General features: G+C 55.8%; 1 protein-coding gene across 11 annotated transcripts in view; it reads left to right on the top strand.

Moving 5' to 3' along the window:
* The window catches only part of ALPL (alkaline phosphatase, biomineralization associated), an 87,329-nt gene extending 65,983 nt beyond the window's left edge, over nucleotides 1–21,346 (top strand). For 7 of the 11 annotated variants that reach the window (XM_024998232.2, XM_015459997.3, XM_024998230.2 and 4 more), the window contains exons 2-12: nucleotides 401–564; nucleotides 5,759–5,878; nucleotides 6,162–6,277; nucleotides 7,711–7,885; nucleotides 8,853–9,028; nucleotides 12,416–12,559; nucleotides 14,149–14,218; nucleotides 16,205–16,339; nucleotides 18,681–18,896; nucleotides 19,373–19,492; nucleotides 20,351–21,346. In XM_024998232.2, coding sequence (XP_024854000.1) covers nucleotides 504–564; nucleotides 5,759–5,878; nucleotides 6,162–6,277; nucleotides 7,711–7,885; nucleotides 8,853–9,028; nucleotides 12,416–12,559; nucleotides 14,149–14,218; nucleotides 16,205–16,339; nucleotides 18,681–18,896; nucleotides 19,373–19,492; nucleotides 20,351–20,616 — 1,599 coding nt within the window. In that variant the 5' untranslated portion in view covers nucleotides 401–503 and the 3' untranslated portion in view covers nucleotides 20,617–21,346. 11 annotated transcript variants of the gene reach the window in all.
* The last annotated feature ends 4,398 nt before the right edge of the window (nucleotides 21,347–25,744 follow it).

The following is a 25,744-nucleotide window of genomic DNA, read 5'->3' as shown; positions in this document are numbered from 1 at the left end:
TGGGAGCTTGTTAGAAATGCAGTCGGGGTCTCTGGGCCAGGGCTGGGGGAACTGGATCTGTTTCCACAAGCCCTCTGGAAAATTCTGATGCATCCTGCAGTTTGAGAAGCACTTCACAGAAAAGCTAAACTCTGATGGGTTCTGGGCTTCAGCTGGGTTCAAAGTGGGCCTTCACTTGAGGAACGAGAAGGAACCCGCTGGCAGCACAGAACTCACTTATGCCTCTACAGCTCTTTGTGTGGTTAAGCTTCCTGATGGAGGGACCACTTGGATTTGGCATCCTAATGCCTAGCCTCCTGTAATAAGTGGGAAATGAATGAATCAACAAACAAATAAGTGAATGAACAAATGACCTCTGGAGCTGTGACTTTCATGTCTTTTTTTTTTTTTTAATTTATAGGATTGGAACGTCAATTAACTTCTGACCACTGGCAGCCCACCTTTCCCACGCACATCCATCGCACCTCTGGGCTCCAGAGAGAAAGCAGGTCTTGGAGGGCGCCATGATTTCACCATTCTTACTGCTGGCTATCGGTACCTGTTTTGCCAGCTCCTTAGTGCCAGGTAGGATTGGGGGCAAGGGTGGAGGGAGGGGGAGAGCTGGTACAGCTGGGATAGGATGAGGGCAGTGTCCGTGGTCGGTCGTAGAGTCACCCACAGTATTTAAGAGCTGGAAACAAATGTTCAGAGCAGGACATCCCAGCTACTACATGTGCTTGTGTTGCAAAAGTCAGTCTTTTTCCTTCTATATTATTCTTGAATTGCAGTTTCTAGTCTCGCTTAGCTCTAGGAATCTGAAATAGAACTTACCCTATAAACTCTTCTATAAACTCCTGATAGAACATTTCTTTATATTTTGTAATTCTTGCTTTAAAACTCACCTTCAAGGAGTTGTATTTATTTTTTTGTTTTTGTAGTTTATGTTTCCTATTGGAAACTCACATGAAAGTGTTTCTATAGTGTGGTATTCTGTTTGATTCTTCGATCAATTCTGTCAGAGTGTTTATGTTAATTTCTCAGTTTGGGGCTCTTGCACTTTAAATTCAGGCTCAGATATGGAGTGTTTTATAATTTGATTTATTTTTGACTGCTGGGTCTTCGTTGCTTTGCATGGGAATTCTCTAGTTATAGAGTGTGGGCTCAGAGTCGTGACACACGGGCTTAGTTGCCTCACAGCATGTGGAGTCTTCCTGGACCAGGGATCGAACCCGTGTCCTCTGCACTGGCAGACGGATTCTTATCCACTGTGGCACCAGGAGAGTCCTTCAGATTTGGAATTGAGTTCACATTTCATCGCTGGCTTTCTCTCTCCAACCCTTCCATTTCTCCCAGGCAAAACACGTACCTGAAAGCAGTCTCAGCTGTTTTATATCTGCTCGGGGCCTCCAAGGGCCCCTCAATATCAGCTCCTGTGTACCTGCATGGTTTTGAATTCCATCTTAATTTCTGCCTCCTGGGAATTACCCTTCTGCCTCCTTTTTCTGCCTTCTGCCTTTTCTGCTTTTTCCCCCTTCTGCCTTCCTTGTTCAAGCTGTACACTGTTCTCAATTGTTTTTTCCTGCAGCATTTCAGTGTCTGTGGTAGAAGGGGAGTCTTCCTTAGCTCACTCCATCATGTGACTGGGAGTCCCCCAACTTGCCTTCCCTGAGCCTTGATTTCTCCATCTGCTCGGTGGAGATACTGATCTCTCCTCCTTAGGGCTGCTGTGGGAATTATAGGGGCAGTCACAGTGTCAGGCAGGGAGCAGGGGCTCATGGGCAGAATATATTTCAACGGATGAGGAAGTTGGGGTGCAGAGAAGGGACTGGGCCTCCCAGTCACACAGCACGTCCGCAGCGGGCCTGGGGACGGAATCTGAGCTGCCAGGCTCCCAGGCCATTGCTCCTGCTGTGATCGCATGATGCCTTTCAGTGTGACTCCTGGGGGCCCAAGGTCACTCTGGGACTGAGTTCTTGCTTTCTCAGCACTCACAGCCCTCTTGAAAGATGAGTGATGAAAGATGAGCAGGTGGATGAAACGTGAGAAAATGAAAAAGTGACAAAATGAAAAATCTTCAAATATTCAGCTCTTTAATTTTTCTTCTCTGCTTCATTTTAGCCATTCTGCTGGGTGTGTAGTAGTGTTACATCGTGGCCTTTTCCTTTTTTAAAAAAATTAGGGGACTTCCCTGGCGGGCCAGTGGTTAAAACTTTACCTTCCAAGGCAAGGAGCGTGAGTTTGACTCCTGGTCAGGGAGCAAGCTAAGCTTAGTTTAGCTAAGCTTGACCAGCTTAGATGGCCAAAAAGGCCAAGGCTGTAAAACAAGTGATACATTGTAACAAATTCAATAAGGACTTTAAAAATGGTCCACATCAAAAAAAATCTTTAAAAAAGTAATTAGGTGTAACTTACAGCAAAGTGCACACATCTTAAATATACAGCTTGATGAGTTTTGACATATTTTGGTACCCATGTAGCCATCATCCAGATCAAGAAAGGACATTTCCAGTCATGGGACGCCAAGGGCTTTCCTGTGCCACCCCCCGCCCCACCCCAAGCAGGGAAGAGGCAGTGACTAGGCTTCCTCTTGCTACCTTAGATGAGTTTTACCTGTTTGGGGGCTTCGTATAAACGGACTCCTACAGTACGTACTGATAAGTACTCTTCATGTAGCATTCGTTACAGCACGGGGATTTCCGAGTGTCCTTTAATGGTCTCCGAAAACAATAGCCTTCTGATGCTCAGTTGTCCAAAGCCACCGCTTAAACCAGTCCTCAGACCGTGGAGTCAGTTTGACATCCACCAAACCCTTCTTGGACCCTGGCATAGTGCTGGTAAGAAAGACAAGGGCTGTGCCTTCACCAGACTCCCAGTGCCCCGGGGAGCAGGCAGAGCAGGGAACCGGCAAACAGGTACAGGGCTCACCTGGAGAAGAAGCAACGGCAACAGGGAGGCTGAGGGCAGCCTGGCTCCAGGGTGTGCACCTGGTGCCAGGCGGAGGGCAGGAGGGGCAGAGGCTCATCACCACCCAGATGGCACCCAAATGGCCAATGAAGCTCCTTGACCAAAGCCTCAGCACTGTGGTCATATGTGGGAGGAAGGCAGGAGGGAGATTGAAACCCGCCCACGGCTAGTAGATCCCTGATCAAAACCATTAGCCCGCGGAGTTGGGAGTTAGTAGATGCAGACTCTTACATGTAAAATGGATAAACAGCAAGGTCCTACTGTATGGCACAAGGAACTATATTCAATATCCTGGAATAAACCGTGATGGAGAAGAATATGGAAAAAAAAAAGATATGTCAATAACTGAGGTTCGTTCCAGTAGTCATGTATGGATGTAAGAGTTGGAGTATAAAGAAAGCTGAACACCGAAGAACTGATACTTTTGAACTGTGGTGTTGAAGAAGACTCTTGAGAGTCCCTTGGACTGCAAGGACATCCAACCAGTCCATCCTAAAGGAGATCAGTCCTGGGTGTTCATTGGAAGGACTGATGCTGAAGCTGAAACTCCAATTCTTTGGCCACCTGATTCGAAGAACTGACTCATTTGAAAAGACCCTGATGCTGGGAAAGATTGAAGGCTGGAGGAGAAGGGGACGACAGAGGATGAGATGGCTGGATGGCATCACCGACTCGATGGACATGAGTTTGAGTAAACTCCGGAAGCTGGTGATGGACAGGGGGGCCTGGCGTGCTGCGGTCCATGGCATCGCAAAGAGTCAGACACGACTGAGCGCCTGAACTGAATGAAATTGAGAAAAAACAACAACTTCTATTTGAAAATCCAAGTTTAAGAAAAACAAAACCACTGGCCAAGGGGACTTGTCCAGGCTTTACGTCTTTCGGTCCTAGAACTGCCTGTGAGTAGCTCCGTCCTCTTGTTTTCCTAGAACAGAAATTCAAGTGGCAGGAACTTGCATAAAGGCACTCAGCTGGATGGAAGGACCACGGTCTCTGGGCTCCAGCAGGAGCCTCCAGCCAGGAGGTCTGAACTTAGGGAGCTTCGGAAGAGAAGGGTGGTGCTGGGGGCTGCCGGTGTGAAGGTGGTGGGCTAAGGGATCAGGGTGAGGATGGGACCGCTGCGTGGGAGTGGGGCATGGACGGCTCCCAGGCTTGAGGTGAGAACAGCTTCCTTCCTGCCCTCATTGCCTGCCCCATGCAAAAGCACCGCCACGCAGTGTGGGTTTCCGGCTCCTCTGTGGCTCAAATCTCAGGATGTTCAGTTTCCCCATTCCGTAATGTGGAGGAAGTAATGGTAGCCATTCCATCAGGCTGCTGGGGAGGGGGAGGCTCTTGGCACGAGCCTGGGCGCCGTGCGTAAGAAGGGAGCGCTGTGAGGGGGTCCCTGGTGGTGCAGTGGTTGAGAACCCTGCCAGCGCGGGGGGGGTCATGGGTTCAGTCCTGGGGGTCGTGGGTTCAGGCCCGTGCAGGAGGATTGCACATGCGGGTGTCTTCCAACGAGAAGCGCTCTGCAACTAGAGAAAGCCCACGTGCAGCAACAAAGACCCAGCACAGCCATAAAAAAAGGAAAGCTGTGCTCTTCACCCACACTACGAGCCTGGGCCTGAGCTGGGCCAAGAGCTGAGGCCTGTGTCTTCAGCTGTGAATGTGTAACATGACCTTGGACACGACCCTCCCACCTCTCATGGCCTCCGCCTTCCTTCCGGGCAATGGAGGCCACTGAAAGAGAGAATCCCCGAGGAGCGCCCTTCTCAAGGCTTCTGTGCCTGGATAGGCAGGCTTGGTGAGGCCCGAGCACAGAGGAGAAACCAACAGGAGGTGGGAGGGCCCTGATGCCCTGGGGGGGTCTCTGGGGCCTCTGCTTGGAAGGAAAGGGGAGTTCGGGTCTGGTGTGGAATTGTTGGGAGTGAGGTGTTGATCTTCTCCTGTAGGTCCGTGTGTTGCCTTATCTAATCCTGTCCTCATGAGACCCTGAGGGTGCAAACACCCGCATCTGACAGGGAGGAGACTGAGGACCAGGGAGCTCGGCTTCTCCACACAGCAACTGTTCTGCGAGGGCTCTCAGGCACTAGAGTGCTCTTTCTGCTGGAAAATTGATGACTCAACCCATGGACATGGTCGGGGGGTTGGGTGGGGAGAGACAGAGCGAAAAGAAGGCATTCCTGGTTTTCCAAGGAATTAGGGACACAGAGCATCTTCTTGGCCAATTTACACTAACAAGAGTGAGGCTGTACCTGGCTCCTTTAAGTTTGTTACGGTAAACAGAAAGGCAAGCCTTGCTTTCCAGCCCTGCTAAATAGCTGTTGCTGAGTCAGGTTCCTGCCAAGCCTACTTTAATGAATAAGCCAAGTAGAGTTTATAATTGATAGCTGGGATACATCTGGGAGTTCCTGCCATTGGAAGTAGCTTGTTCTCTTGAATAGGTTAAACATTACCCTCCTGATTGTGCTCGCACTGTTCATTTGCTGCCTGAGCACAATGCCTCTCCACTGGGTGGAAGGAAAGAGCGTGGGCTTTGGAGTGAAGCCCAGGTCTGCCAGTGTCTGTCAGAGCTGTGTGGCCTTGGGCGAGTCACTTGGCATCTCTGAGCCTTGGTTCCTTCGCTCTCGGGTGTGGGGAGAAGACCCAGAGTCCTCAGGCTTGTTTGGCCTGGCAGAGGCTGGCAGACCTCAGGATGGCTGTCTGGGATGGGGCAATGACTGCTTGCTCTGCTGACTGCAGGCAGGCACACCATCGCCATGAGAAGTTGGGGTCTGTAATGGCTGGGGGAGCTGCCCCGCTCCTGCTGAATAACTCTGCCTCTCTGTCTCTGCAGAGAAAGAGAAAGATCCCAAGTACTGGCGAGACCAAGCTCAGCAGACCCTGAAAAATGCACTGAGGCTTCAGACTCTCAACACCAACGTGGCTAAGAACGTCATCATGTTCCTGGGAGACGGTGAGGCCTGGGGTGGGGGACCCGGGGTGGCAGGCAGAGGTGAGGGGGCCGTGTTGTAGAGGCTCGGGCTCTGGGGGCATGTTGCAGAGGATGGGGGTGGGGGTGGGGGCGCAGGCTGTGGGCCCTGAAGGTCTAGGGAAGGAAGGAGGAAGGTCAGGTTCTGGTGCCCCCTGCCTGACCTGCCTCTGCCCCAGGCTGGGGGGCTGCGGGGCCCTGAGAGGCCTGATTGAAGAGGCTGGGAGCCCATAAACCTGAGCTCCCCACCCCCCAACCTCTACCACAGGTATGGGCGTGTCCACCGTGACAGCTGCCCGCATCCTCAAGGGGCAGCTCCACCACAGCCCTGGGGAGGAGACCAAGCTGGAGATGGACAAGTTTCCCTACGTGGCCCTCTCCAAGGTGAGCTCCAGCCCTGAGCCTCCCACCTTCCAGGAGGAAGTGAAGGGAAGTCGCTCAGTCATGTCCGACTCTTTGCGACCCCGTGGACTGTAGCCCACCAGGCTCCTCCATCCATGGGATGCTCCAGGCAGGAGTAGTGGAGTGGGTTGCCATTTCCTTCTCCAGGGGGATCTTCCCGACCCAGGGATTGAACCGAGGTCTCCCTCATTGCAGGCAGACGCTTTATCCTCTGAGCCACCAGGGAGGAAAGGGCAGGGGCGTGGCTCCCGCTAGACCCCTCAAGCCCACTGACAAGGCAATCAGCCCTCCTGGGGACTCCGTGGCCCCGGCGTGAAGAAAGGACATCTGCTTCCTAAGACTTTGAGGATTTCAGCTCCCTGGTTTTAAGATCTGTTGACACACAACAAGCGTAGAGAGAAGGGCACACGTGTGCGGGGTGAATTTTCCGCCAACTTTCCACGTGTCCGTGTGACTAGCGTTGGGGCTGAGAAGCTGAATGTGGTGGCAGCTGGGGCTCCTGCCCCGCAGCCCCCTGCGGTTCTGCTCCCTGACTTTTGGTGCCATGGATTAGCTGTTCCTGCTTTTGCGCTTGATGAGAATGGAATCGCGCAGCGTGTACTCTTTGCACGGGGCTCTGTGACGCTCATTTCTCCCAAGGCGGCTCAGATGGAAGCTGGCAGCTCTGTCACGGGGGTTGTCATTGCTAGTGCTGGGGGTCCTCTAGATGCTGTGGGCAGATAGTTTCAGGGTCCCCACCGGTGGTCTGAATAAAAGGAAAGTGACGTCGCTCAGTCATGTCCAGCTCTTTGCAGCCCCATGGACTGTAGCCTACCAGGTTCCTCTGTCCATGGGCTTTTCCAGGCAAGAGTACTGGAGTGGGTTGCCATTTCCTTCTCCAGGAGATCTTCCTAACCGTGGGATTGAACCTGGGTCTCCCGCATTGTAGGCAGACGCTTTACCATCTGAGCCACCAGGGAAGTCTGAATAAGGGGGTCCGCATTTCCTCCTCCCAGATCCTGCCTCCCCCTCACTTTCCCTCCCCTTCCCCAGCCTCCCTCCCTCCCTCAAGAGCCCTCTCCCTTCTCCACACTCACCTGCCTTTTCCACCCCTTGCTGGCTCCCGGAGCCCCAGACCCAGGGAGAGCTGACCCAGGTCTCACCCTCTGCCCAATGAGTCTCCATGTGCTAGAACACTGCGTTCCTGCCCCTTCCTGTTACCCTGGCTTCCAGGGCATGGGGGTGGGCAGGAGGCAGGCAGCTAGGGGATCTGGTGGCTCTAGGTGTGGGAGGACCTCGGTGGGCAGCAGGGCTCAGCTATGACCGCAGGAGGCCTCTGTCTCCCTTGTGTCCAGGCCCCATGCTGTGAGTGGGGTTGGGGGCAGCAGGGTGGACCGAGGCCAGGCCATCTCCTGACCATCCTTTTCCACCTGCAGACGTACAACACCAACGCCCAGGTCCCTGATAGCGCAGGCACCGCCACCGCCTACTTGTGTGGGGTGAAGGCCAATGAGGGCACCGTGGGGGTGAGCGCAGCAACCCAGCGCTCCCAGTGTAACACCACTCAGGGCAACGAGGTCACCTCCATCCTGCGCTGGGCCAAGGACGCAGGTGAGTGGGGCGAGCTGTGCAGAACAGGGCCTGGCTCTGTGACCTGTCTGGGCCTCAGTCTTCCCAACTGTACAATGGGGAGAGAGCAGAAAAAGAGGCTCACCAGGGCCCTTCCAGCTCCGATGTTCTGGGACTCCGCAAACTCTTCCGGGGCTCTCTTGCATGACAGCAAAGTCTCGTGGTTTAGGGGATTGCTCAGTGTGGGTTTGCTCCCAACTCATTTCCCTGAGTCTATTTGTTTGTGCTTGAAAACGTAGCCCCTCGTAGGTTCAGCTTGAGGAAGGTGAGGGATCTAGCCCAGCTCTGGTCTCATGGGAGTCCAGTAGCTGTCTTTCCCCATTCCTTTCCTCCTTGGAACTGGGAGGCACCATGATGTCCCCCCGGCACTTCTGGAGTCACGGTGTGAGTCTGGCTGATGTAGGTGACAGAGCCACACTCCATCTGAGAGCTCTTCGGAGGGGCCCCTGAGTTCTTGCAGGGCAGCCGTGGGGCTTCCTGCAGGGGTGGGATTCGGGGGGTCCTCGGTGGAGAGGAGGGCTCCCGCCTAGGTGCTCACGCTTCAAGGGCCCTCAGGAGCAGGGAGGGTCAGAGAGGCAGAGGGTCTGAGCTGTCTGGCTATTTGGAAGCCACCCACCCTGCCGTCCCAGGTAGCTCAGCGCAGAACATGCAGGAGACCTGGGTTCAATTCCTGGGTCGGGAAGATCCCCTGGAGGAGGACATGGCAACCCGCTCCAGCATTCTTCCCTGGAAATTCCCATGGACAGAGGGGCCTGGTGGGCTACAGTCCATGCGGCCAAAGAATCGAGTGACTGAGCACACACGTAAGCCTGCCTTAGTACCGATGCAGAGCCTGGGGCCAGGCCGGCAGCAGAACTGGACCGTCTTTAGCTAAGAGAGAGAAAGAGAAGAGCTGGTTTGGACAGCCCTATGTCCAGATGAACCCGACCCCTCCTCCCCCACTCCTCAGGGAAATCCGTGGGCATCGTGACCACCACGCGCGTGAACCACGCCACCCCCAGCGCCTCCTACGCCCACTCTGCTGACCGGGACTGGTACTCGGACAACGAGATGCCCCCGGAGGCCCTGAGCCAGGGCTGCAAGGACATCGCCTACCAGCTCATGCACAACATTAAGGACATCGAGGCAAGTGCGGGGCAGGTATAGCTGGGGCAGGGCGGGTGAGGCGGGGCCCCTGGTGGGCCTGAGACCTCAGGCCCAGACTGGCCCAGGATAAGTGGCTTGGCCTGGGTCTGCCCTCACCTGGGAGGGCTCCTGGCCCATTAGGGGATTTGCGGTTGGGGCAGGGAGGCACTGTGGGATTTCACCGCAGTGGGACTGAGGGATGAACCCTGAGGTGGCCGCCACCGCACCCCGAGAGTCAGGCGCCCAGGGATTATTCTATCCATTGGGAATTGGTGCTGCCCTGGAGCATGGGGGTGACACGGTGCCATCTGAGGGGAGTACCCGCCCCATATGTTCCCACATGCATGGACAGGCGCGAGTCCCGTGCACTCAGGCAGCATGCCCAGAGAAAAGGTGATGTGCAAGCTGTGGTTGGTGCAGGCTCTTACTTTAAAACTTGGGGTCACGTCCTTGGCCTGCTGTTTGCTAGCTATGTGACCTTGGGTCAGTTACTTAACCTCTCTGAGCCTTCCCTTCTAAAGCCCTTTTGTGAAATGTACCTACCTTATAAGCCCATTGCAAGATCTAGATAAAATAATCCCTGTAAGAGTTTAGCGCCAGGCCTGATGCCTCGTGAGTGTTCAGAAGGTGATAGCATTTACTCAGGAGCCGCCATGTGTCCCTGCCCCGAAACACGAGCTGTGACGCACGGAGCAGGCTTAGCACATGCCCCAGTATCATCCACCTGAAGCTCAGATGGGCCCCAGCCTCTGTTTCTTAAATGAGACCCTCTAGTTGGTTCCCTTTTCAAGGTCTTGTTACTTACCTTGCCGGGAGTTTGGGGGTTGGGGGGCGGGCTGGTGAGGGGGAGAGAGGACCTCAGCCCCTGAGCTTAGAATGGGGGTTCAGGGAGGCTCAGAGAGAGAGCCCCCAGGCCCTTCCCACTCCATCTGCTTCTACCCCCACCAGACTAACTCCCTGGCTCCCAGACCCCCCATGCCATCCCCCCAGTTTCTAAGTGCCACCTGCCCCTCTTCCAACCTCTCGTTTCTCTTCCGAGCTGTGGATTGAGCTGCCCTTCTCGGGACGTGCAGTCCTGGTGACCAGCTCCTAGCGAGCGAGTATCTCAGGCAAAGCGCCCTTCTGACTTTGCAGGTACCCGACGGGTCGCTTCCCTCCCCCGAGCCTCAGGGTCCCCACGTGTGTAGTAAGAGCAGAGCGCCCCCCTCCCCCCGTCCCCTCCCCTCCTCCCGGGGCTGCTGGAGGCCGAGGTGAGGTCATGGATGTGAGAACATTTGTTGTACAAGTGCAGGCTGCAATTACGGGACTGCTCTTGAGAGAGATTTGGCGGCAGCCGCCTGAGAAGGGGACAGGAGCTTAAAGGAAGGCTTTGCTGGCGGAGGAGGCGGGCGCGGGGGTTGCACCCCGGCCTGAGTGAGGGGTGCGGCCGCTGGGAAGCCCACCCCGCCCCCACCTCCTCCCTCAGCCCCCTGTCCTTCTCTGCCCCTCCATTGCCACCCCACCACAGAGCCCCCCAGGCTGCACATGAAACAGAAATGCTGGTGTCCGCCCTGAAAATAAATATCTTTTACTAAAAAAAAAAAAGAAAGAAAGAAAAAGAAAAATGAAAGACACAAACCCAAAGCCCAAAGCCAAACAGCAAGTCTGTTATTTGGGAGTTTAATGAGTGTGTGAAGTCCCTGCTGGGGCTGGAGATGACGAGGCTCCCGGCAAGAAGATTGGGGGCTTCATTTTCCATTCTGAAAATGCCAAGGGGTCAGGTTCTGTGGGAACAGTCTGGGGGGGCAGGGAGCCAGTGACCCGGGGTCCCCTTCTCCTTTCTCTCAGAAGCCTGCCCCGCCCTGCAGAGCACCCAGCTGGAGCTGGCCGTGAGAAGCTTGCTTTCACGGAGCCACCCTGAGCTCCACTACTTCTGGCCATGAGAATGCCTTGCGGGGGAAGCCAGCCCCCCGGGGTGGGGGCGGCCAGGACTGGACTGCCCGTCACTGCGTTTCCTCCTGGGACAGTCCTGTGCGTGGGCTGTCCATTCCGTTTAATAGATGGACACATGGAGCCAGACAGCTTAAGCACCCAGACCTTGGTCAAGATACAGCAGAGCCAGGATTCCAACTCCAGGCTGACTTCAAAGGCCTTTCTGGTTCCCGGGATCCAGGATGGCCCTGTATCCACCACCTGTACCACCAGCCTGGACTCCTGGCTCCCTGTCCACCCGGCAGAACCTGGGTTCTGAGGAGGGCGCCTGTGAGATGCCAGCCCCAGGGACGGCAGGTCTAAGGCCGGGCGTCACTGGACTCTGCGCTCCCGAGGTGTCAGCCAGGGGCAGCGGCCTGGGCTGACGCCCGCGGTAACAGGAGGACACCGGTGTGGTGGTCACCGCGGGCGGCGGCTGTTATGCCCTTGGCCCCCGTTTTAAAAATAGTCAGGACTTCAAACATGGACTCCCAAGGAAAACAAACAGCCCCGCGTCCGTCTGCCCGCATGGGTCAGCGCAGTGGGTAAAATTAGCCTGGCGGTGACTACACAGACGTGGGCGCTGGCCCACTGTTTGCCAGGCTCCCAGCTGGGCTGCCCCAAGGCCTCCCTGGCAGAGGCCTCTCGCCTCCCGGGTGGGGGCAAGGAGGCAGCTCTCGGTCGGAGTCCCCATCCTCCGCTCCATGGACACAGCAGGAGCTGGAGGGGCCTTGGGTTCACATCCTGGCTCTGTCCCCTTGCTGGCTGTGTGGCCTTAGGGGAAAGAAATCATATTTCTGCACCCATTTATTTGGGAGAGGTCACGTGGGCAGCCTTGCAGCCTCGTATGACGCTGAACAAGATCAGGTATCTCGGGCCTTTAGGGCTTCTCAGGTGGCTCGGGGTAAAGAATCCGCCTGCCGATGCAGCAGACTCGGGTTCCATCCCCAGGTCAGGAAGATCCCCTGGAGAAGGAAATGGGCAACCCACTCCAGTATTCTTGCCTGGAGAATCCTGTGGACAGAGGAGCCTGGCGGGCTACAGTCCATGGGGTCACACGTGTGGGACACGACTGAGCGACTGAGCAACAGCCGCAGTCTCAAGTCCTTAGTGCCCGACACGTACGCTGTAAGATGCTATCGCTCTCACGCCAGCCGAAGCTGGTACTGGGCTTCTGGAAAGCCAGGTAAGGGAGGTTAGCACCAGTATTGCGCTCCGAAGCCCAAACCACAATCCCGGTAGACTAGTGATTTCATTTCCGGCCCAGCCGGAGGAGCAGAGGCTCAGGGAGAGTGGCGCACACGGAGCCAGGATTCACCACGCCGGAGAAACGTCCACTCCGCCCATTCCCCGGGGAGCCCAGCTCTCCAGGCGGACCTCTGGGAACCTCCAGACGGCATGGCACCCCCAGGGTACTGATGGCTGTGTCCCCTTTAGGTGATCATGGGCGGCGGCCGGAAGTACATGTTCCCCAAGAACAGAACCGATGTGGAGTATGAGCTGGATGAGAAGGCCAGAGGCACGAGGCTGGACGGCCTGAACCTCATCGACATCTGGAAGAGCTTCAAACCGAAACACAAGGTAGCCTGTCCAGGGGCCTGGGTGGGGAGGTGCTGGGGGCGTCCTTCTCTGCATCTGTTCATTTCTGTAGAATGGGTTTGTAATTCTTAGCTCAGGCCCAAAGGACCTTATGGGTGTCTGAATGGCACATAGTGGGTGCCCCTTGATTCCTTCCTTCAGGCAGTGAGGAAGAGGGTGGGTCAAGGAATGACCTGCACGGACATGCAGCCCACCGGCACCCCTACTGAGTGGGGGCCCCTGGCTAGGCCTGAGGTCCAAAGGATGAATCAGATGGTCAAGCAAACGTGGAACACTGTACTTGGATGGCGAGATGCCCAGGACCTACGGGAACTCAGAGGGGACAGACCACAAGGGAGGGGCTGAGAAGCCCCGAAATGGGGGAGGGGAGGAGGCCACGGTGCAGGGAATCTCCCAGGCCACCGTGGCAGGCAGGGGCCAGAGTCAGGGCACGTGCTGGCCAGGGAAGGGGGGCCGAAGCGTGGGAAGACCTGGGCACTGGCTCCCGGGAGCAGCTCCGGCCCGTGAAATCCATCTGCCGGCCGCGGGGCCTGGGGCAGCTGGGGTCTGGAAATGACTGTGGTCGGAGCTGAAGACAGTGGGGAGCAGCCTGGCGGCCTCTTTGATGTCACTCTGGGGTTGGGTTTCCGAGGCTTCCAGGCCTGGCCCCTGGGGAGGCCTTGTGGGATGGGGCTGGGCCAAGACTGAGGTGGGGGTAGGGACAGGGGAATGGCCCCCTGGGGTGGGTGGGGGGCAGGACCCAGCTGCTTTGAAGTCTCTCCGTGCCTTCTGAGTCAGCGCTGGCTAAACCAGAGCCCCTTCCCAGCCCAAGCTTGAGAGACACCACCACTCCAAGCCTCGGTTTCTCTACCTGGCCCCCCGGGCACGAAGTGAGGGACAGCAGGGGAGCCCCACTTTCTTAGCCTTCCCACCTTCCTTCCCAGAGCAGCCCCGGAGGTTTGAAAAACCCCTGATCCCAATGCCATCACCCAGAGAAGGCGAGGAGCTTGCCTAAGGACACGCAGCTGATTCCTGGTAGTTGAGGGCCCCACCCCCCCGTCCAGGCCTGAATGGCACCCTCTCCAGGCAAGCTGGCCAGTCCCTTCCCATGGCCTCTGCAGAAGCTGTACTTCCTTTACTCCCCCCTTGGCTGGGGTCCCCAGGCAGAGCTAGGGCCTTGCTCCCTTCCCGGCTCTGAGAACACCCACAGCCCACACCTCAGTGAGTGCTCAAGGCCGCTGGTGACCTGTGCCTTCCTCCTCTTTGTTCCACAGTCCTTCCCCTGCTTGGAAGTCTATTCCCTGACTCCAGCCTGTTCAGTTCTTACTTGTCCTCCAGGTCCCCATTAGGACCTCACCTCCACCAGGGAGCCCTCCCTGATCTCGTCTCTAGGTTCACAGTGCCCCTGGTCTCAGAATTCTCATCACCTTGCGTTAAAATTACCTGTTTATTTGCCATTTCTTGAAGGCAGGGATGGTAGGTCCTCAGAGAGGGGCTGTTAAATGACTGAAGGACGCACATGCGTGCCCCAGACTCTGAGGCCAGCTGGCTCCCCCAGTCCCAGCATGACTGACGCTGGCCCTTCCTTCCAGCACTCTCACTATGTCTGGAACCGCACTGATCTCCTGGCCCTTGACCCCCACAGCGTGGACTACCTCTTGGGTAAGTGGAGAGGGTGGAGTGGACATCCAGCTGGGCGCCCTGGGGCCAGGGCTGTGTGAGCCAGCACTGGGGGATGAGGCCCCAGCCACCTCCCTCCACAACTTAGGGACCTTTGTCCCAGGCTCCAGGACCTGGGAGGGGTGAGGGAGGGGTTCTGGTTCATAGAATTAGACCTGAAATTTGCTGGCTGTGCAGGGCGAACAGCTCCATTGAGCACAAAGGGAAACAAAGGTCAGAGAAGGAGATGACCTCTGGCCCGCATGGCCCAGGTGAGTCTGAACCCTAGCTGGTTCTGGGACTTAAACAAATCCTTGGCTGTGGAGCCAGGGGACCCAGAGCCAGCCCTGCGGAGCTGCCAGGGCAGAAGCCAGCTAGATTGTCTCTGCCGGTCTTGACTGGGGGGTGGGGGGGTTGCCCCCACCTCCCCAGGGACTGGGTAACAGCTGTGGGACCCGGGGCAGCTCCAGGTGAGGTGGGACGAGACCCTGAGTACCACCATGCAGACATCTGGGTCCCCATTCCCTCCTGGCTGTTGGGCCAGGCAGGTGGTGGCAAAGCCCCCTGCAAGGCTTTCTCAAGGAACACGGCCCCTGGGTCCTGGGCGTGTCCGCGGAGATTCTGGGCTTAGAGCAGGGCACCCGGAGGGTCGCTCCGACACACGCAGCTCTCTGCTCACCCGGGCCCCACAGCCCACGCTGCCTGTAGAGAATTACGCCTGTACCTGCAGAGCATGAAAATTCCGTGTATGGGTTCAAATCCAGCTCCTACCACTCATGAGCTGTGCAATCCTCTGTGCCTCCGTCTTCTATAAAATGAGGATTATGAATCCTCTGTACAGTGGGTACAGTGATCGGGTCTGCCTCAGCGCTGTCATGAGGATTAAATGAGCTAATGTATAAGTTATCTCTGTGGCTGCATAGCAGATTATCCCAAAGCTTTACAGTTTAAAACGAGAGCAAACACTTGCTCCTTCACGGTTTCTTTGGGTCAGGAATTTGGGAGTGGTTCAGCTAGGTCTCTCAGGAGGCTGCAGTCCTCTGAGGCTTGACTGGGGCTGGGGCTTCCAGGGGGCCTCACTCATGGCTAGTAAGTCAGTGTGGGCTGTTGGCAGGAGGCCCCAGTTTCTCACCGCGTGAATCTCTCCACTGAGCTGCTTGAGTGTCCTCACGTCATGGCGACTGGCTTTCCCCAGAAAGTAGGAGTTTGCAAGGCAGAAGCCACAGTGTCTTACGCTTGGGTCTGGAAGTCACACGCCGTCGTCTGGACAGCATTCTGTTGGATACACAGGCCAGCCCGAGTCAGTGAGGGAGGGCACGTGAGCGTGAATTCCAGGAGGAAGGGTTATTGGGCGACCTCTCGGAGGCTGGGGCCCAGGTGCTTCCAAAGCACGCAGGACGACATGTCCCAGAGTAAACGCTCTGTTCACTGGAGCCCCCTCTACGCGCCCACGCATGCAGGGCAAGGTGTTCTGGAAGCACACCCAGGACTGGAAAACAGCAACCAGTACATGTGGAATCTTGTGATATGAGCAAGGAATGGATGTCTCTCCTTGTTTCACGAGGGGAAAAAACCACACTCAGGGAACAGCAGAGACAGTGACCCCAAACCTTCTGTTTCACTGTATAAGCACTGAGCCCTTCAAACCTGGCATGGAAACACACACCCAGGCTGTCTCATTGAGGCCGGGACACAGTCCTCTGCCATGTCCAGGGCCCTCCAAGGCTCGGATGGGCTGACGGAGTAGAATCCCAGGTCTCCCATTAGCAGCTGAACATAGCGAGTTACGGAACACCTGAGCCTCAGTCTCCTCCTCTGTGAAATGGACACAGTGCCCCCCTCACCATGGCGAGGCTGAGAAGACGAACGGAGGCAGCCCTCCCAAAGCCACCCAGAGCTGCTTCCAGCCCCCACCTCCCTTTACCCCCCAGTCAGGTGTGAGAAGCCTCTGCTCCCCGAGACACCCACACCCTCCTGGCTCCTCCTCAGGTCTCTTTGAGCCGGGGGACATGCAGTACGAACTCAACAGGAACAATGCGACTGACCCTTCACTCTCTGAGATGGTAGAGATGGCCATCAGGATCCTGAACAAGAACCCCAAAGGCTTCTTCCTGCTGGTGGAAGGTAGGGGGCCCAGGCCTGGCTGCAGGGCTGCTTCCCTGGGAGCATCTAGGCGGGTTCAGGGTCGGGTGGTCAGCTCTCAGAGAGCACTGTCCCATTTGGGGATGAGCAGGGAGATTCCGTTGGGGAGGATGGGTCATGAACGAGAGAGGTGGAGAGAAGGGGCTGTGCTGAAGCTTCCAGCCCAACAAGCTCTTCTTCTTTGGGCATGGAGATGGCACATCCAGCTTACCAGTCCAGGAAGGCTTCCTGAGAGAGGAGGCAGGTTTCTTCCTTTTGGAAATTCCTCCCCAAAGCCTGTCTCCGGAGGGGTGTGCAGCCCCCTCAGCTTCACTCCTTCCCAAAGACAAGTCTGCAAGCCCCTGTAGTCAGAGGTGCCCTGAGCAGCTGCCCGGCTGGGCCCAAGGACACCAGCCCAGGGTCGACCAGATGCCCATTGGTCTGTGGCTGCCCTCACAGCTGGACAGCGGACCTCTGCTGTGACTAGGCCCATGTGGGGCCAAGGTTAGAGAGGAGACGGCCCAGGGCAGCCCCTGGGTGTATCCTGGGGGCCCCAGGGCTGGGAGAGCCAGGCCCTCAGGAGGCAGCAGTGCTGTCTGCCAGTACTCCTGGGGTTTCCCGGCGCTGTCTTAAGGCCCTGGACTCGTTGTCTGAGTGCTGCCACCCACTGGCTTCTGTGACTGTTACCTGTGCATTGCTGTAAAAATGAGGCCCAAAATAGTCCCCTTCTCCAAGAAGGACTATTAGCATCCATTGCGTCCAGAGACATAATGTACTTGGAAGGGGGCCCAGCAGAGAATAAACCCTCAATGCTTCTATTATTATCATTATTATGATTGCCCAATAGCTAAGGCGATCACAATAGAAAGTAAGAGGAAATGATAAAGTCTCTGGAATCTTCCAAAGTTCTAACAACTATTCACGTTCTGCCTGGACACACACACACACGGACACACTTGCACACATCCTCCCACCGTACATACACACACGCTCGGGCCCTTCCCCTCTCCAGAGGCCCGCGGCCGCCAACCCAGCTTGGCTGCCTTCCTGCCAAACGCTGGGGTTCCCACTCAAGCACGGCGGTCTCGGCCTGGCCCTGAACGGGCCTCTGATGCTGAGGAAGCAGCCAGGAACCAGTGGTGACGAGCACGAGCTCCCTCGGGAGCGGTCCTCTTTGTGAGCAGGGCCAGGACCGGGCCGGCAAGGCCAGCTGCTCCCAGAGCCACAACAAAGGAGGCACCCACCCTGCCAGCCGGCCAGGCCTGTGTGGTGAGGCCCAGGCCAGCAGGAAGGCAGGGCGGCCAGGCGCCCAGGCTCCGGACCCTCAGAGTTGGGAGTGTCCTCTTAGAGATGGGAGGTGCTCCCTGCAGTCGCAGTCTCAGCTGTAATCTTCCAGCCAGGCTTCCTCTGCTCACCTGGGGGAGGCAGCATGGGGTGCAGGCTTCTCCAGGCCTGTATGGAAGCCTGCTGTGGGCGCTGCCCAGGCACCGAGGGCTTTTCCCCTCTAAGAGTGTGCTTCGCACGTAGTAATTTGGAGTGATTCCCTGAGAGCTCAGTTGGTAGAGAATATGCCTGCAATGCAGGAGACCCCAGTTCGACTCCTGGGTCAGGAAGATCCCCTGGAGAAGGAATAGGCTACTCACTCCAGTATTCTTGGGCTTCCCTTGTGGCCCAGCTTGTAAAGCATTTGCTGGGTTCAGAAGATCCCCTGGAGAAAGGAAAGGCTACCCATGCCAGTATTCTGGCCTGGAGAATTCCATGGACTGTATACTCCATGGGGTCGCAAAGAGTTGGATAGGACTGAGCGACTTTCACTTTCACTTTACACTCAGAGTGGATGTATTCAAAGATGGAAAAACAGGGCTTTAGAGTGGGTCATCTGAATTCAAAGCCCAGCAGATCTCACCTTGGACACGTCACTTCCTCACTCTCAGCCTCAGCTGTTCCATCTGTAAACTGGGCTGATTGTGCCCATCTCTACCCCAGTTGTCAGGAATGGGGAACAAGACGTCAGCTTGTTCTGTCTGGCACCTAGTAGGTATTCAGGCATGTTGGGTCCTTTCCCTAACTCTCTGAGATCTTCAGGGACTCTGAGCAGCTAAGGAAACAGCTCAGGAAGCAGTGTCGGATGGTGGATCTGCTTTAAGCCTGACTTTGCAGTGTCCACACGTGGGCCTGTGGTCCAGCGACTCACCGTCTGAGCTGCTGGGAAGGTTGAACAGCTGTATTAAATGCCCAGCATGGTGCCTGGCCCAGGGGAGCTCCCATCAAAGAGGTTAACCTGGCGGTTAACCCAGGGGGATGGGAATCGGGGATAACACCTCCTTCCCCGCCCCCTGACCAGAGGCCTTTGCCTTGGCATCCCAAGGGGGCAGGATTGACCACGGGCACCACGAGGGCAAAGCCAAGCAGGCACTGCACGAGGCGGTGGAGATGGACCAGGCCATCGGGCAGGCAGGTGCTATGACCTCCGTAGAAGACACACTGACCGTTGTCACCGCTGACCACTCCCACGTCTTTACCTTTGGCGGGTACACCCCCCGTGGCAACTCGATCTTTGGTAGGTAGGCCTCCATTGGGGTAGGTACTGGGCATTCCCAGGGTCTGCCATCCGGGAGTGGGGGTAGAGGAGGAGAGCTGGCAAGCCCAGGGCCTGGCACATGTGGGACATGGAACTGGGGAGGGAAGAGACGTTACTGGCAGGTGGGGGAATAGAGGGTGGGGGGCATGGAGGGAAGTGATGCCTGGGTGCATGGGTGGCCACCGGGATGATGGATAGGTAGAAGAATGAGAGGCAGGATGGATTAATGGACAGGGGAGAGGAGAGGATGGAGGGATGGATGGACGGATGAGGGGTGGATGGACCAATAGATGGGAGGACATGGGCACAATAAAAACTGAGGGATGTTTGGTTGGAAATAAATTGGGCTTGGAAGGTGGCTTCCTTGGGAGGGGACCCAGGGGTCCTAGCCAGGGGTTAGGGCCTGTACCCCTGGTGCTCCAACAGGACCCCTGGACCAATGCCTTCTCGTGCAGGTCTGGCCCCCATGGTGAGTGACACAGACAAGAAGCCGTTCACCGCCATCCTGTACGGCAACGGGCCTGGCTACAAGGTGGTGGGTGGTGAGCGAGAGAATGTCTCCATGGTGGACTACGGTGAGAACCAAGGCCCAGGGCTGGGAGGGGACAGGGAACCCCCTCAGGGATGAGCTCAGAAACAGTACAGTCCTCTGGTTAAGGCTGGGAGTGAGGTGTCCCAGGATAGACAGTTGAGTCATTGAGTCAGAACAATGTCAACTTGAATCCCCTCCGAAAATCCAGCAACTCTGTGACCTTGGGCACTTAACTTCACATTCCTCATTTTCATTTTCCCTCTGAAGAATGGTCTGCCTTCCCGGGGTTGTCTGAAGGGCTAGCTGGACCTGATGAGCTCAGTGTGGGGCCTGGCACGTGCTGTGCTGCACCGTCGTTTTTACTGGCTGTATAGTGTTCCAGTGTGTGCGCGCCTTCCCAGTTTGCTTATCTGATTGCATATTGTTGAATATTTGTTCATGATGTCCCCAGCACCCCCCTGGGGGTCTAAGGGCACAGCCCAGGATCAGAAGCTTTTCCTGGGTTGGCTCTTCCCTTCTAATCCAGACAGCCCAGATGAGATCTGTGGGTTGAGAGGGCAGACTTCTGTGTCAACAGACTCAGGCTTGAGTCCTGTGGCCTGGTGTAGGAAATGACTTCCCTGCACTGAACCTCAGCTTCCTCGTCTATAAAATGGGGGCATTTGGGACTTGCCGAGTGGCCCAGTGGTTGAAGACTCCACGCTCCCGATGCAGGCGGCGTGGGTTTGATCAATCCCTGGTTGGGGAACTGGGATCCCATGTGCTGCACAGAGTGGTCCCCCCTCGGAAAAAAATATGGGGGAGGAGGGCATTTGAGCCAGCCCAGAAGTGGGCACGGAAAGCTGCTGCATCGTGCCAGGCCCCCTGGCAGGCGCTCAGCAAGCGTTTCTCTGGCCCACAGCTCACAATAACTACCAGGCGCAGTCCGCGGTGCCCCTGCGCCACGAGACCCACGGCGGCGAGGACGTGGCCGTCTTTGCCAAGGGCCCCATGGCGCACCTGCTGCACGGCGTCCACGAGCAGAACTACATCCCCCACGTGATGGCCTACGCAGCCTGCATTGGTGCCAACCGCGACCACTGTGCCTCAGCCAGCTCGTCCGGCAGCCCCTCCCCCGGCCCCCTGCTGCTCCTCCTGGCCCTGCTGCCCCTGGGCAGCCTGTTCTGAGGGCCCGGGGCCCGGGCACCCACCAGCCCATGACCGATGGCCGGTGCTGCCCACAGCCTGGCAGCCCACACCTCAAAGAGGCAAGAGGCAGAGACCCCCACCGCCTCTGCCGCTGCCGGCAAGGGGACCCAGGAAACCAAAGTCTGCCTGCCGCCCACCTGGCTCCCCTCTGGAATCCTCCATTGCGGCCAGATCAGTTGCTGGCCTCCAGCCTCCCCCGCCACCCGCTGCCCCCTTCTGGCCGACAGGGTAGGTTTCTCTTGGGCAGGCAGAGAGCATAGACTGCAAAACTTCTCAAAGCCTCTTATTTTTCTAGCAACTCTATTTCTCCAGACCCAGAGGCCCTGGAGCTTCTATGGAACATTCCGGATCTGACCCTCCCCCACCCCCTTCCCCGTCCCTCTGGAACCCACCAGGCTCATGGCCCGTTCCCCAAGTCTGTCCATAACTGCAGGGGAGACCAGGTCCTCCTCGGGAGGGAGGTTTGCTCACTCCCTCATTCCAAGGTCGCCCCGGGGCTCCCAGGAAGTCGGTTCCGAGGACTGGCCATCCAGCCCCGGGTGACCCAGGCTGGGAAGAGGAGCCTGGCAAAGTGGACGCTTCCCGGCTCTAAACATACATGCCAGCCTCTCTGAAGGGACGCTCCTGTTCGAAACAGCCAAAAAATTTTCTCTTTTTGGTGTTGGTTAAAAGGGAACACAAAACATTTAAATAAAACTTTCCAAATATTTCTGAGGACAGGACTGAGTCTTTGTGGTCAGTGAGGAAGAGACTGAAATAAGCTCATTTCTCTGGGGAGAGCAGGACTCGGGGCCCAGAAGCGCACGCAGGTGGGGTTGGATGGGGAGGAGAAGGGGTCTCCCGCTGACCTGAGGGCTTCGCCACGCATTACCCGGGTGACTGTGGACAGAGTCCTTTGCGTCTCTGCCTCTCTGTTTTCTTATCTGTAACGTGGGAGGCAGCCCACTGCAGGACTACCATGAGGATTAAAGAACGGTGCCTCTGAGCCCACAGCCCACAGCAGGAAGGCTTTCAAGTGCCCCGGGACGCCCTTGCTGCATGGTGCCCTCAAACAGCTGCCCGCCGTGGCCCATCGTACCCGCTCCCTCATCCGTTCATTCAGCGAGTATTGAGCATGCGCCAGGCACCATACCAGCCTGAGAGGTTAGGGGTTGACCTCACAGAGCCTCAGCGAGACAGGGATGGTGATCTGTCCACTCCTGATTGTCAAGGCTGGGTACACACTCAGGGTTACACCTGATATTGGGGGAGAGGACCCCAAGTTTGCTCCTCTTGCCTTCCTGGAACGAAAGACTCAGTCATGATGATAATGATGATTATTTACTGTCTGCCGGTCTCTGAGCGTGATGCTTATGTGGATTCATTTCATCTTAAGAAGCAGGCCCCCTTGGTCCATCCACATTTATAGACGATGAAACCAGGGTGCAGCAAGTGACATGAGGGCCCAAGGTCCCCCAAGCCGTGGAGCTGGGGTTTGAGTCCAAGGTTCCCACACTTAATGACATCCTGTATTTATAATGCATTTCCAGCCTCCTGCCAACTAGGCTCTGAGGCAGCCGGTACTAATGACTCATAACACACACTAGTTAAAAATGAACTCGGCAAGAAATTGTATGTTAGAAGCAAGGCATCCTTCAAGAATGAAAATACGAAAAAAAAAAGAAAAAATGCAGCTGAGAAGATTTAAGTTTCCCAGCAGTCCTGGCAAAAAGGGCACCGCCAAGCTGATGCTGGGCTAGTAAACTACGTGCCCACATTCTTGCCAGGCAGACGCCTTGCCTGTAACTGTACAGTGCCGCATTTTCATTTGTTGTTCTCATACCATCTTCACAATTTTTGCCATGTCTCTATTGTCACGTCCTAAACACTTCTTTAAATTCACATTTAAGCAGTCTGTCTTTAAAAGTTCACCGGTACCACGCAAAGTCAGTGTACAAACCCCACGGGTGTGCAAACCACACTTGTGTCTTAGGTTGGGTTCTTCTGAGGCGGAGCCTGTGACAAGGATTTGAATACAGTTTGTAAAGGGGCTTCCCAAGTGGCTCAGTGGTAAAGAAACCTCCTGCCATTGCAGGGGATGCGGTTCCAATCCCTGGGTTAGGAAAAGGAACCCGGGAAGCACCAGGCAGAGTGGGGAAGTGAGCCGGGAAAGGAAAGGGTGTGTGTGAAGCAGGTCACCATCATGGGCAACCCGGGCTGTCCCACTGTGGGCCTCCAGGATACAAGGGAGATGCATCTCAGGGTTATCTCACTGCGGAGTGAGGGAGCTGGGGTATTTATTCTTCAGCTCTCCTTTCTCACTGGCTTAGAGCTGTTCTGAAAAAATGAACACCCTGGCCCTTCCAACCCACCCCTGGAAGGGCTGAGAGCAAGCCCCAAAGCCTGAGCCAGGACAGTAAATGCTCAAAGGATACAAGCAAAGCACCAACATCATTTATTAAACTTTGGGATGGGGTTCAAAAGCCCGGGCTGCCGCCGGTCAGAGAGGTAGGGGTTCCCATCACTTTCTTGCTTCCATGAACTCAGGAGAGTTCTTTAACTTTGCTGATGTTCCATTCCTAACATCTGAATGTACTATCCCGACACTGAGCTGAACACACTGAGCTCTCAGGATCCCACGAGGGAGTTCCTAGCTCCTCCTAGCACGAGTCCAGGCTGTGGCTCATGTGTGTATGCTTCAAGAAGAATCAAGGGTGCTCTGACTGCTCCAGGGCCTCCCTTACCCAGGCTGGGCCCCGCACGCACCGTCAGCTCACTCATCACCCCTTTATTCTAACTGTTGGTGGCTCTGAGTCCTAATCCAGGCCAGGGGTCCAGGCCGAAGTCCCAGCTCCACCCATCCCCCCATAACTAGAGGCTAAGGGTAACAGTAAGACATTTTCTCAGTGAGGAAGAACAAATCTCAAGCTGACAAATCCTCTTCTAGTCATCCAGATAACCCTGTCTTCTGTTAAACAGAAATCTGGAATTTAACACAACGAGTTCATTTCTATCTCAAACATCTCGGGGTGCCTCTGGTCAGGTGCCTGGGACCCAGGCTTGTTCCACCATGTGGCTCTGCCCTCCTCTAAATTCCAGAGGTTCCATCTTAACCAGAATGCCTATCTAAATTCCATCTGGCCAGCACACTGATGAGGGAAGGGGTGGAAGGGGAGGGGGGCTCACGCTCACGTTTTAATCACTTCTTCCTGGAAGCGACACTCATGACTCCTACTCACAGTCCATTGGTGAGAACTAGTCACATGATTCTACCTGGATGCAAAGGAGGCTGGGAAATGTAGTCTTTGGTTGAGCAGACACTTCCCACCACCAACTCTTCAGTTCAGTTCAGTCCCTCAGTCATGTCCGACTCTTTGCAACCCCATGGACTGCAGCATACCAGGCCTCTGTGTCCATCACGAACTCCTGGAATTTACTCAAACTCACATCCATCGAGTCAGTGATGGTGCCATCCAACCATCTCATCCTCTGTCGTCCCCTTCTCCCGCCTTCAATCTTTTCCAGTATCAGGGTCTTTTCAAATGAGTCAGTTCTTCCCATCAGGTGGCCTAAGTATTGGAGCTTCAGCTTCAGCATCAGTCCTTCCAAAGAATATTCAGGACTGATCTCCTTTAGGATGGACTGGTTGGATCTCCTTGCAGTCCAAGGGACTCTCAAGAGTCTTCTCCAACACCACAGTTCAAAAGCATCAATTCTTCGGCGCTCAGCTTTCTTTATAGTCCAACTCTCATATCCATACATGACCACTGGAAAAACCATAGCTTTGACTAGACAGACCTTTGTTGGCAAAGTAATGTCTCTGCTTTTTAATCTGCTATCTAGATTGGTCATAACTTTTCTTCCAAGGAGCAAGCATCTTTTAATTTCATGGCTGCAGTCACCATCTGCAGTGATTTTGGAGCCCCCCAAAATAAAAATCTGTCACTGTTGCATTGTTTCCCCATCTATTTGCCATGAAGTGATGGGCGAGATGCCACGGTCTTAGTTTTCTGGTTCTCAACCTGGGCACTCTTGGCACTTGGGGCCGGATGTCTCTCTGTCGTAGGAGGGTTAGCAGCACCCCCAGCCCCTCCTCCAGAGATGTCTATCGCTGCCCCTCCCCCCACCGCTGAGCCCTTTCCTCCACAGTAAGGAAGGGGTGTGGGAGGTCTGGGTTGTTTTGTCTCAGCTTCACGTGTGCTCAGGGCACCTCCCACTCGTGCTCCCCAGATGTCACTGATTATCCTCATAGTGTTTTAAAACACTGGGAACTTGCACAAAAGATTTGGAGTTCTGGCTTGGTTGAAAAATTGGAAGGTCTGCTCGCCTTGCCCCACATTTATGCAGGGCAGTGGTCAGTCAGAGCTGAGAGACAGCCGCCCGTCATGGGTGTAGCTCTCCTGCCTGCCACACTCCCCAGCATTCCCGTCTGTCCTCCTACAGGAAGCCCCTGTGGACTGGTGTTCCTTGTCTGGCCATGGTGGAAACTGGGCGTGTGGCCTCTGCCTTATTCTGGGCCACACCTGGGAGACGACAGTGAACGGGCTTCCTGTCCTCAGGAAGCTCGTGTCTCATGGAAGAGAATGCCAGAGGGAATCCCAGCGCGATGGGGACGCAAGGAACCATGGGGGCAGAGTTGTTGTTGTTCAGTCGCTCAGTCGTGTCCGAGTCTTTGCGACCCCATGGACTGCAGCAAGCCAGGCCTCCCAGTCCATCACCAACGCCCGGAGTGCACCCAAACTCATGTGCATCGAGTTGGTGATGCCATCCAGCCATCCCACCCTCTACAGCACTCTTCTCCTTTGCCTTCAGTCTTTCCCAACATCAGGGTCTTTTCCAATGAGTCTTTAACATTGTCTTCTGTTAAAGAGAAATCCAGAATTTAACACAATGAGTTCATTTCTATCTCAAACATCTGGTGGTGTTTGAGACAGAAACAGCCCCAACAACCCCAAAGCTGCTGTTTGCATCAGGTGGCCAAAGTATTGGCGCTTCAATATCAGTCCTTCCAGTGAGTATCCAGGGTTGATTTCCTTTAGGACTGACTGGTTGGATCTCCTTGCTGTCCAAGGGACCCTTGAGAGTCTTCTCCAAGACTTCTCCATTGAGGGCATAGAGAGGGCACCTC

Source organism: Bos taurus, chromosome 2, assembly GCF_002263795.3.
Source record: "Bos taurus isolate L1 Dominette 01449 registration number 42190680 breed Hereford chromosome 2, ARS-UCD2.0, whole genome shotgun sequence".
Classification (NCBI taxonomy): domain Eukaryota; kingdom Metazoa; phylum Chordata; class Mammalia; order Artiodactyla; family Bovidae; genus Bos; species Bos taurus.
This window is presented reverse-complemented; position numbering and strand designations above follow the sequence as displayed.